We start from the raw sequence: 11,402 nt of genomic DNA, 5'->3' as shown, positions 1-11,402 counted from the left end.
CCCTGTCACATCCGACGAACGTCAGAGCCGGCCTAGTACCATCTAGTTAACTTGAACTAGCTATCACGGTAGCTTACATGTCCATGTTGGCGTCGCTGGACTACAGATATCAAATTATTTGTAGTTGTCGTCAGCTAGCGGAATGCCAATGAGACAATGATTTTTACCTGCTACAGTTGTCAATCGTGCAATTATGACGCAAATGCAAACACCTATAGAAAACACTTCTGGTTTCTGCCTTCAAAATAAAAGCACCTATACACAATGAGCTCCAAAGTCTAAAAATAAAATGCTTTAGTCAAAGTTGTCACAGTCATGTCACTAAAAACAAAACAAGTCAGTTATTTTGCTCCTTTATTCATACAATCCCATTATTGCAGGTACAGTTAAATAATGACAAAATAATAAAAAGCTATTTTAGAGTAAAAGGAAATAAATTGGTACAGGCGGCTAACATCCTACTATATCTGAACTGTGGAAAAATGCACGCGTTCTCTACCACTGATGGATAAATTATTTATTTTAATTGAGAAATCAAGATACCATATGTATGCCTGTGAAGGGGGTAGCAATGGAAGGCAACTAGGTCGCACCACAACCTTCCAGCAGCCTATAAAGAGGCTTTAAAAGCAGGAGGAATTGGGCATCTTGAAATGGAGTAACATGCTTCGAGTTATATAGCCACGTGAAGAGGGAATGGGAAAAATGGGAGTCCACAGTCTTGGGACAGTGCAGTCTTGAATCTGGGGAGGTCTTTCAATTTTCTATACACCATGAGAATTTTTGTCTATCTTCTTTTTCAAGTGGTCTTTGTAAGCCAAGATGTCCCGGTTCCATTTGGTGATGGTTTGCTTTTCGCACACCCAGATCTCCTGGGCCACCTATGGAAAACAAAGGAGAAAGGGGGTTAAATAGTGACACAAAAACAGGACAAGCACATACAAGTGCATTAATCCCAGTTCGTCCAACAAATAATTCCAATAAGTAAACTAGAGCCATTTCTGATAAGCTCATTCAAAATGTTGACTCCGCTGCTGTATACTAGTGGAGTTTAACGGCTCAGCATCGTTGTGCTATTGGAATGGTCGAGTATGTGCAGACACTGTGGCCCACAAATGCATTGCCCCCATTAGGGTTGGAGTAAATTTGTGTTAATTTTTAAAGCAACCCTTTCAAACAAATCTGGTTCCAATTGTCCGATCCTCACCTGCTGGATGAGCCTGAAGTCATGGCTAACCAGCATCATGCCGCCCTCGTACTCGTTGATGGCGTCGGCCAGGGCATCGATGGTCTCGATATCTAAGTGATTGGTGGGCTCGTCCAAGAAAAGCATGTGGGCGTTCTGCCCGGCCAGCCAGGCAAAGCACACCCGGCACTTCTGCCCGTCGGACAAGTTTCTAATGGGGTTCACCTGGGGGGAAAAAAACAGAAATGTCAGAAGACAGTTCCCCCAATTCATATATAGGGGTTTAATTGAATTACCGACTTGGGTTGAATTTCAATTGACTACAACCCTGCCTGGGTTCAAATAGTTATTTATTTTCCATACTTAAGCCGCCCTTGGAGCTTTCGTGATACAAATGGAACAGTCCCAAAAGTACAAACCCCACTCCCCTGGCACAACAGACAGGCTCAAATGTTAAAATGACTTGAAAGCAAAACAAAATGTTATCTAAATATAACAATATTTGAGGATCAAACTGACCTGCTGTTTGCCTGTCAGCCCATAGCGGCCAATGATCTTCCTCATCTCCTCCCTCTCCTTGATCTCTGGGTAACACTTCATCATGTAATCCAGGGGGGAGAGGTCAAGTTCCAGCTGCTCTGTTAGATGCTGGAGAAAATAGAGTAGGTTCAGCTATGTGAATTATGGAGATTTGTAAAAATGTCTAACAAACTTAACTTCAACCAAGTAAAATAAAAAAGTAATCCACTTCACAACCATGCACAAAATCAGTTGGTGGAACCACAGATTCACTCAAATTCGCAGACTACTCCAATTTTGATGAATAAATGACCTAAGACAGTTCAGGATACCAGTGTGCTTTAATGGTATGGTACCTGGTGATATCTGCCAATCTTCACGTGGGAGTTCTTGCGGATCATACCGTCAGTGGGGAGGAGCTGAGGACAAAGACAATGAGGAGACATTGGTAGGGATGGAGAGATGGCAGTTGTGGGATATCTGTTCAAAGAAATGCATAGGCAACTAAACAGGAAATAAAAAACAGCGTACATTTGGTTTCTTATTGACCATTCTCACATATCAGTAAAATGTTTAATTAGAAACTATTTATGGTAACGTGTCATGGTATGGCTGAATAACAGGAGAACAATTCAAGCTAAATGACCATAACAATATCAAGACTAACCTCTCCCATGAGGAGTTTAAGCAGGGTGGACTTCCCGGCCCCGTTGGGCCCCACAAGGGCCACTCTGGTGTCGAGGTCGATACCGAACTCAAGGTTCTTGTATATATGGGGCTGAATCATCAAACAAGGGAAAACATAAGACAACAATATTGCGAAAAACATGATACAGTGTAGTTTGGCGCTGGAATCTCTCTTTAGTCTTTCGTTTTAGGAACAGTTACGCAAAACATTCGTTAGGCAGAAGTGAGGTTGGACAAACACGTACCTGGTCATCAGCGTACTTGAAGCTGACATTTTGGACCATGATGACAGGAGGGGGAATCTTCCCACAGGGAGGAAAACAAAATGACAGGGTCTAAAAAAAGGAAAAGAAGAATGAGTTAAGAGTTTAGGATGGTTTGCAGGTGTTATTCTTTGATTCCTGCCTTGTGACACCCTGAAGGAAGCTATGGAATTATGGATTCTCTTTTGCAATTTACTATTATCCTGGAACTAACAAAACCTGTGGCGTCTGCTCTACACTACTTGGCATGCTGCTTAGATCAGAAAAACTTGTCGACCAATTTTTTTGTCACCGTGCCCCTTCATGGAGAACACACTGCCTGGCAGGGGCACTATAATTCGGCCTTTTGTTTATATCATACCACAGCAGCAATAATAAGAGTACACCCAAACTCTGGTCACCTGCCTGCAGTAATATCCACTATAACTAAGGTCCATAGATTTCTGATCATGTGACTTGCCTGTCCAGGAAAAACTCTGGGCTGTAGCCAAAACTACAAACTTGTTATACTAAAAAGAGCACCTGTTCCTACCCTATATGGAAAAGCACAATCAGCCCTGTCAAAGTCACTAAACAGACTTACTTGGTCATTCTTAACACTTTCAGTCAGGCCCGAGGCCACCATCTTCTGCAGAGTCTTCTCTTTACTCTGGGCTTGGCGAGCCAGCTTGGCTGAGCCGTGCCCAAACCGGGCTATGTAGTTCTGGTGGGGTAGTAAGGAGAGAAAGAAGGGTTTACAAAACTACTATGTTTGGTGAAGCAGTTCACTCCCAACACTTCCATCAGCCACAAGCTAGGTGGTTCCAAAATAACCCATCACCATGGGTGAGGCATCACATTACTGGCGTTAGCCCGAATTTCACATAGCACTTGTGACAGAAAGGGGAGTTTACCTTCATGTGTTTGATCTGGTCCTGCTCCCAATTGAACCGCTTCATCTGGTTCTCTTCCAACTCCTCCCTGGTCTTAATGTACTGGTCGTAGTTGCCCTTTGGAGGAAGGAGGAAGGAAGTAGGAGGAAGTAAACAAATATTTGTTTTTAGATGATTGTGTACCATTTAACAATTTAAAAAAAGGGATATACCCCCACATCTTTCATTTACTATGATTGAAAAGCTTACTACATTCAAGTCATAAAAACATAGTAACGCACCAAGGCAAAATACACTATAACAAATGCAGAGTTCAATACACATCCTGACAGATGGAATTTCATGACATCTAACCAAATTTCCATGACCACCAATTGGTGGCGTCTATGCATGTATAAAAAAGCAAGCGTAATGTGGTATCGTCGCTGGGAGGCTGCTCTGATCCCATGTACCATCTCTCGTCATTGTGTAAGGTTGAGCAGCAGCACATAAAAATAAGTGTACAAGACACCTGTCTGACTTGTGCCTGTGAGTGGACTTATCCATTGTGGAGGCTGTGGAGATGGCACAGTCCATCAGTCCAAGACCTGTGCTATTGAAAAATAGTATATGGTGCAACAAATAAAAATATTTCAGAACAAAAAGGAGCTTTCTCCCGCGTTAGATACGTGTTGCGGTCCTGAAACGCATCAGTGAGCTGTTGAATTGGCGCCTTTTCCTAGACCATGTTCCTATGTGCGTAATAGTAAAAGTCAACCACCATATTGGTTTGTCACAAATCTGTCAGTATTTAATCTAGGACATGCCTTAGTACATTTTGTTAGACCAGCCTCCCTGGTATTATTTATTTAGTTTTGTTAACACCGCCCCAAATTCTGGAAAATTATATAATATTAATCCACATATTTTCCTTGATCTCATTATAACATTAAGTAATGTCATTATCATTAGTAGGCTTATTATAGCAGCCTTGTATAACCACCACCGAGCTGTAGGCCTAAGAGCACATCCTGTTCAGTCTAAAATACCTCACTGTTTAGTCTAAAATACCTAAAATACCTCTATTTCAATACTTATATAGGCTACGGGTATCAATAAATGATTTATTTGTTCATGTCACACAGCATAAGAGTCATTCATGATTTGAAATGCAAGCAAGCATTTAATAAAAAAATAAAGCATCCATTGAATAAATAGCGATTTTTGGGGGAGTAAACCGTTCCATTTCGGAAATTGAATTCACGAATGAATGCGACTTTAGTATTTACTGTAAAAGGCTTAACAAAAAAATGACAGATACACTTATAATCTCTACATTTTTATTTATTTAGTGTTTGCTTGTCTGAAGTAGAGGACCTCATAAGCTATAGACCACACCATCTACCAAGACAGTTCTCATTTATATTTTTCATCAGGGGTCTCTGTACTTCGCTTCGTTCATCCTTCCCCTCGATCCCGACTCGTATCCCAGTGGCCACCGATGAAAAACATCCCCACATAGGGATGGTGCCAGGTTTCCTCCAGACGTGCCCCTTGGCAGTCAGGCCAAAGAGTTCAATCTTGGTTTCATCAGACCACAGAATATTGTTTCTCATTGTCTGAGTCCTTTAGGTGCCTTTTGGGAAACGCCAAGCGGCCTGTCATGTGCCTTTAACCGAGGAAAGGCTTCGTGTGGCCACTTTACCAGAAAGGTCTGATCGGTGGAGTGCTGCAGAGATGGGGAACCTTCCAGAAGGACAACCTTCTGAAAGTGACCGTCGGGTTCTTGGTCACCTCCCTGACCAAGACCCTTCTCCCACGACTGCTCAATTTAGCCGAGCGGCCAGCTACAGACATTTTTTGGTACCCTTCCCCAGATCTGTGCCTCGACACAATCCTGTCTCGGAGCTCTACGGACTATTTCTTCGACCTCATGGCTTGGTTTTTGCTCTGACGTGCACGGTCAACTGTGGGACATTATATAGACAGGTGTGTGCCTTTCCAAACCATGTCCAATCAATTGGTGGACTCCAAGTTGTAGAAACATCTCAAGGATGATCAATGGAAACAGGCTGCACTTGAGCTCAATTTCGAGTCCCATAGCAAAGGGCCTGAATACAAATACGCTTTTTTCCCTCCTCTCGCAAAAATGTCTAAGAACCAGTTTTGCTTTGTCATTATGGGGTGCTGTGTGTAGATTGATAAGGGGAAAATATTTATTTGATTTTAGAATAAGGCTAACGCGACAAAATGTGGAAAATGTCAAGGGGCTGAATACCTTCCAAATGCACTGTAAATAACATTCACTCCCTAATAGCTAAACAGTTACCTATAGTGTACAAGATATGTTTTGAATTGCCAACCTAGTTAGTCTTATATCATATTTCATAGGCTAGGCATACCTGCTGCAATGTCCGACTGTTTCTCTCCTCGAGCAACGGCCTACTTGTCTCGCACACATGTAGGTGATGCACACAAACGTGTCATTCCGATCCTGGCAGACGTTGCTTTAAATTTTATTGATATAATATTAACTGCCTGAATAAAATACACCAACAGAAATTAATGTTCATGGCTTTTCAAAATTCTCAGATTTGATCCTTTTCCAAAACTTATCCAGGCCTGGAAAACATAATTTTAAAATTAAGACTTTTCCAGTATTTTCATGACCGTACAAACCCTGTAAACGGTGGAAGTCTGAGCTATAACTGGGTCCATTTGGGTAAGTAAGTTTAGTGAACTAGTGTTTATTTATCAACTGAGGACAGGAAATGCAACTGCTCAGACCTGGAGAATTATTGTAAACCAGACAAACATCTTGTTGGTCCATGGTGGCTCATGACAGAGTGCAGTTGCTCTTACCGTGTAGTATTTCAGCTTGCGCTCGTGCAAGTGCATGATGTTGGTGCACACGCCGTTGAGGAAATCTTGCGAATGGGAGATCAGGACCAGAATACGTTTGAATCTGTAGAATAGGAGAAAGGTTGAAACTTCGGACACGTTACACAACCAATAGGCATTATCCGTACAATGTCAGGGACCAAAGTCAAAAAGGTAACTGCCAAAGTAATGGAAACACTTTAATAAATGATGGATACAAAGAATATTGAAAACAGGTGCGGTTCCGGAGCTAGCTAAGCAATTAACATCCCATCATGCTTAGGGTCATCTAAAAATGCGGGGCAGGCCATTATTTTGGTTACCTATGCCTTGCCTGGCTACCCAAATGCCTTGCTCCGGCCAAACGCTACGCCCACGGACATGAGTTTCTCCGCAATGAGTCAGGATTCGAGTACCTCCCCTATGATTTATAGAACACAAACACATTCTTAAATACTTTGAATAAAGCTGCATTTAGAAAATGTGTCATTGGCGGTGATACTGAGTGGTTAGAGAAAATCCAACCGCTGATGACAGTTTTGTACAACACCCCTCCTTTTGACATCACCACAAACAACTAACGATGGCAGTCTCCGACTGAAACATGCAGTGAACATAGAGCAGCGGAGGAATTCAGTTTGAGCCACCAGGCAAGGCTATGACCCCATAGGATGACAATGCCCCCCCACAGGGTACGAGTGGTCACTGAATGGTTTGATGAGCATGAAAACCATATGCCACCGCAGTCACCAGAGCTCAACCCAATTTAACACTCATGGGAGATTCTGGAACAGCACCCAAGACAGTGTTTTCCACCACCACCAAGAAATCACGAATTTCTGGCGGAAGAATCCATCCAATAGAGTTCCAGACTTTCTGGCCTGTGTTGGCCGAATGCCCTATTAAGACACGATACCAGTGTTTCCTTTATTTTGGCAGTTACCTGTATATAGCTAGTTAGCACATTACTATAAACTCCATGAGCAATGTCTAAAACAAATCTGTTATCTTGGAACTGACAAACCCTGTGGCATCAGCTCTACACTCTTTTTGGAATGCTGCTTAGATCAGATAAACGCTTCGGTCTAGTTTTTGTCAATGCGCCCCCGCACTGAGAACAAACTGCCTGGCAGGGGCACTACAATTCGGCCTTTTGTTTACATCATGTCACAGCAGCAATAACAGCATGTAATAGCAGCTTAAAATGAGGTAGATCATGTAAATGTTCCATGATTTTCCAGTTTACCTCTGGAGTTGTCACTTAAATGCCATGGAAGAAACCTGCCTTCAATCTAAGGTGGCTTTCACATTAAAAGTAATGATACAGGCACAACTGTTTCTAGAAAAGTCATGTCCTACGTCTCACACGTCTAAATGGCCTTACTGGCTAAGCTCTTCCTCCAGCCACACACAGGCATCCAGGTCCAAGTGGTTGGTGGGCTCATCCAGCAGCAACATGAACGGCTTCAAGAACAGGGCCCTGGAGACGAGGAACGCAAACCCAGGTTAGTAGGTCTTCAAAATAACAGTGCTAAAATAGGCTTATTAACACCCCCACCAAAAAAAAAAAGGCCATTTGTGAATGAAAAACACAATTTACAGGTAGGTCTTATTGGAGGTGGTGAATTAGATGTTTTAAATCTAAAGTCACCTGTCCATTATGATCCGAAAGTTAACTGATGCTAGATCAGCGCGCCTACACTTGGAACCTTTATGAACAAGGGACCAGATCCCAAATATGCACTGAGATGCTTTATTGGTATAGGTAAAGGTTTGTCTTTGTATTGTAAAGGGTGGGTTTGTACCTGGCCAGAGCGACGCGCATCCTCCAGCCTCCGCTGAAGTCCTTAAGCTTCTTCTGCTGCATGCTGGCGGTAAAGCCCAGGCCGTGGAGGATCTGGGAGGCCCGCACCTCAGCCTTATCTGCATCCAGCTCCTCCAGGCGCTCATAAAGCTCCATCAGCTTCTCACACTCGGCTTTAGGGGGGAGAGAAACAGAGATGAGCGTTTGGGTGGAGGACAATGGAAAAGAGGGCGACGAGCAGGATAAGAAGAGAAGATAAGTTGGGGTGGGTGGAGAGAAACTTTTACTCTTACTTATTTTAACTGGTTGGAGCTAAATGGAATCACGGTTATTATCCCACCAATTAAGCCTTTGTCCCGATGCTACATCATGAAGGGAACACATTATGGGAGGTAGTAAACCACGCCCAGGAAGGGAAGCTGCCACAGTGAGCAGTTCCCATGGTAACATGGTAATTCACCGTACTACAACCAAACCACCATTATAAAGCAACTCACAGTCCTCGGATGCCAGGCGCTCTGCCTCCTTCTCCAGATGGATCCTTTCCGCGTCCACCTCCATGACACACTGCAGGGCAGTCTTCTCACTGGGAGACATCTCACGGGTCAGGTGGTAGATGTCAATGTGCTCTGGGATAGGTACCTCACGGTGGCCAATGGCTGCCAGCAACATGGATTTACCTGGAAAGAGAAAGATTTGTAAATGTGTAATTTACGTGTCCCCGTAGAGCTCAAATTTGTAAATATGGTGGGGATAGTTCAAATAAACTTCTACACAGAAGATAAAGGGTCTACGGCTGCTGTTCGGTTATAAATGTCATAAGGGGCCAATACATATACACAAAAAGTAACCCTACCCCAGCTAGAGGTTGCTCCTGGGAAAACTAGGGTATATTATGTCCCGAGGAGATAAAGGCTGAGTTGGCTGAAAGATATCCCATGTGGACAGGTGTGACTAACGCCGAAAACGACCAATGACGTAGCAAACCGAGGTGTCCCAAAGGCACGGTTCATTAGAGCACACCATAACAAAATGTTCTCCAATGAAAAAGGTCTTAACGGATAAATTCTTACCCAAAACACATTAAAAGCGCTTACTTCCTCTTTGTGCCTACTGAACACACCCCATGTGATGTAACCACTTACCGGTGCCGTTGAGGCCAATGAGGCCGTAGCGGCGGCCCGAGTTGAGCTCCAAGCTGGTGTCCTGCAGCAGCTCCTGCCCATGGAAGGTGAGCGACATGCTGGTGACGTGCACATCTGTGCTGTTGGGGTGCGAAGCCAGCACGCCAGTCACCGCCCGCGCCTCAGTCTTCTTCAGCTCAAACTCATCCATCTCCTTGGTCAGGCTTTCCATACCTGTAACTCGGGGACACGGAGGGCCATTTAGTAAGTAATTTCTCCAAATGAAGGGTTACCTATCTCTACTTACACTAATCTGCATACCAGCCTTTCCATTTAACATGAGAGAACAACCACCTGGAATACAAATACATTCCTGAAACCTGAACTAGCAGTGAAGAGGATTTAAACTTAAGCCCTTTTTTAGTTGCTCTATGATTATCAACTATTACCGTTGCTTATGGCTCCATTCTCCTGGCCGTCCTCAGGTTTCTCTCCCTCTCCATCCTCAGTCTTTTTTGTCTTCTGGCGGGATTTGGCGGCTTCCTTCTTCTTCTGCGCCTTCTTCTTGGCCAGGTCTGAAGGCATGGCTGCTGCTGACCTCGACAAAATTAAACTTGAAGACAGAGAGCTGGGGATCAAAGCTGGGAAAACTGGTTCAGAAAGTAACATTGTGTTGCCTGCGTCTGGATTATCAGGAGTAGCTAATATGGTAAGCAGTCATCAGTGAACCAAAAGGCAGGTGCCATTTCGTTTTGTTTGATACACCTCATTACCACTACCAAGACAAATGGAAGTAATATCAATTTGGTTGGAAAGGGTCGCCCGTTTGTTATCTTCATTCATGAAAGCATGTTGCTGACCAGCCAAATGACACATTAAATGTACCTAACCCTCTTAAAGCTCTGCCTGATCTGGCTTTAGTCGGAATCGCAATCGAAGACGATACATTAAAAAAAAATGCTAATCCATCTATGGTTAGACCGAGGATAGATTTTACGCGCAGTTACCTAATCATATTGCGCAACTAGCAAGCGTCAGTTAGGAAGCTAATCATATTGCGCATTGAATTATAAATGCCAGTATCCTTTACCTGGTCAGCTGAGTTAGTCATCTTCCAGCATAACAGTAAGCACTGAATAACTGGGGTAGCTAGCCAGGTGGCCTAGTATGGCTAATCTTACGTATCGTCCTCATACTCCTTTCCTGCCATTTAATTTACCATGGCTGGCTACATGACTATGTTATACTCGATCAGAACTGTAACTAACGTTCGCTAGCTATCAGCATTTAATCAGTTTGCCAACTGCAAATGAACGTTAGCTACATAGCTGTTAAACTGGCACCCTGGGCCATTGTATTTTAGTGACTGAAATATTTAGGCCCTACCAGTTAGCTAAAACTGGCTAGCCAAATTACCTCCGAATCTCGAGCTAGTAATTTAGCTAAGCAATTTTATCACAAATCCAGGAAGTCCGTGTGGGCTTTGTTATCTTTCGAATTGTCAGATGCCAATCATCCCACTGGATAGAAATCCCCAAATTATTTTAGAGTCACAGACGCCGGTAAGATAGCTGGTGGCTAATGCCGAGAAACTCGTGGTCCTCTTTTCATTGCATTGTGTGGTAACTAGAAACTAACGTTAGCTAGCTTACCTGTATGCTAGCTAACGTTATCAAACAATTCCAAACTAACAACAGATCCTGCCAACAATTTATCAGATACATTTTTACTAAATCCAAAAAGATTTAAACACTATTTGTGACTGTTAGATATATACGTTTTAATATCCTGCTGGCGTTTTCTTACCGGTCTTTTCCCTGTTCACCCGCGGCTGCGACGATGTTGGAAACGCACAAGAAAGAATGAGCTCGTTGTCGCGTGTCCCAATGCCGGTTCACCAACCAATGAAATGCCGAGTTATCTTCCTAGACCTACTTTCTCATTTTAATAAAGGGCGGGTAAAATAAGAAGGGTTGTGGGACATTGTGTCTTCTTGAACGTTATTAAATAAAGACCAGAAATGATTCATTATTGCATCATCATTGATAGAGTGGACCTCATTTTTCACAGACAGTTCATGGTTACCGC

At 43.2% G+C, this 11,402-nt stretch overlaps 1 protein-coding gene and 1 non-coding gene across 4 annotated transcripts; both read right to left on the bottom strand.

The window, feature by feature from the left end:
* Positions 1-337: 337 nt before the first annotated feature.
* LOC120055701 (ATP-binding cassette sub-family F member 2-like) lies at positions 338-11,201 on the bottom strand. Of its 3 annotated transcripts, none has more exons than XM_039003606.1 (15): positions 11,121-11,201; positions 9,764-9,942; positions 9,336-9,548; positions 8,688-8,870; positions 8,192-8,363; positions 7,771-7,866; positions 6,369-6,471; positions 3,549-3,644; positions 3,239-3,358; positions 2,638-2,727; positions 2,373-2,483; positions 2,062-2,124; positions 1,706-1,834; positions 1,208-1,411; positions 765-881 (listed from the first exon to the last, which is right to left on the bottom strand). In XM_039003606.1, the coding sequence occupies exons 2-15, from the start codon at positions 9,897-9,899 to the stop codon at positions 765-767; spliced, it is 1,833 nt and encodes a 610-aa protein (XP_038859534.1). In that variant the 5' UTR covers positions 9,900-9,942; positions 11,121-11,201. The 3 variants fall into 3 exon arrangements, with proteins under 3 accessions (XP_038859536.1, XP_038859534.1, XP_038859535.1); XM_039003607.1 differs by having other exon boundaries at positions 9,764-9,927; positions 11,121-11,156; XM_039003608.1 differs by lacking the exon at positions 11,121-11,201 and having other exon boundaries at positions 338-881; positions 9,764-9,899.
* On the bottom strand, positions 7,447-7,560 carry LOC120056333. Its single transcript, XR_005477781.1, has one exon. It is a non-coding gene; the product is annotated as a small nucleolar RNA SNORD89 (small nucleolar RNA).
* Positions 11,202-11,402: the final 201 nt, after the last annotated feature.

The sequence above is a fragment of the Salvelinus namaycush genome, chromosome 11, assembly GCF_016432855.1.
Source record: "Salvelinus namaycush isolate Seneca chromosome 11, SaNama_1.0, whole genome shotgun sequence".
Taxonomy (NCBI): domain Eukaryota; kingdom Metazoa; phylum Chordata; class Actinopteri; order Salmoniformes; family Salmonidae; genus Salvelinus; species Salvelinus namaycush.
Note: the sequence above shows the minus strand (reverse complement) of the source record. Positions and strands in the feature narration are given on the sequence as shown.

What these genes read in the sequence shown, in the direction of transcription:
- LOC120055701 (XM_039003606.1), bottom strand. Translation starts at nt 9,899, where the DNA reads ATGCCTTCAGACCTGGCCAAGAAGAAGGCGCAGAAGAAGAAGGAAGCC. An exon ending in CTGGAGGAAGAGCTTAGCCA is followed by an intron (nt 6,472 to 7,770) that starts GTAAGGCCATTT and finishes CCTATTCTACAG; the next exon opens with ATTCAAACGTATTCTGGTCC. An exon ending in TCAAGTACGCTGATGACCAG is followed by an intron (nt 2,484 to 2,637) that starts GTACGTGTTTGT and finishes TTGATGATTCAG; the next exon opens with CCCCATATATACAAGAACCT.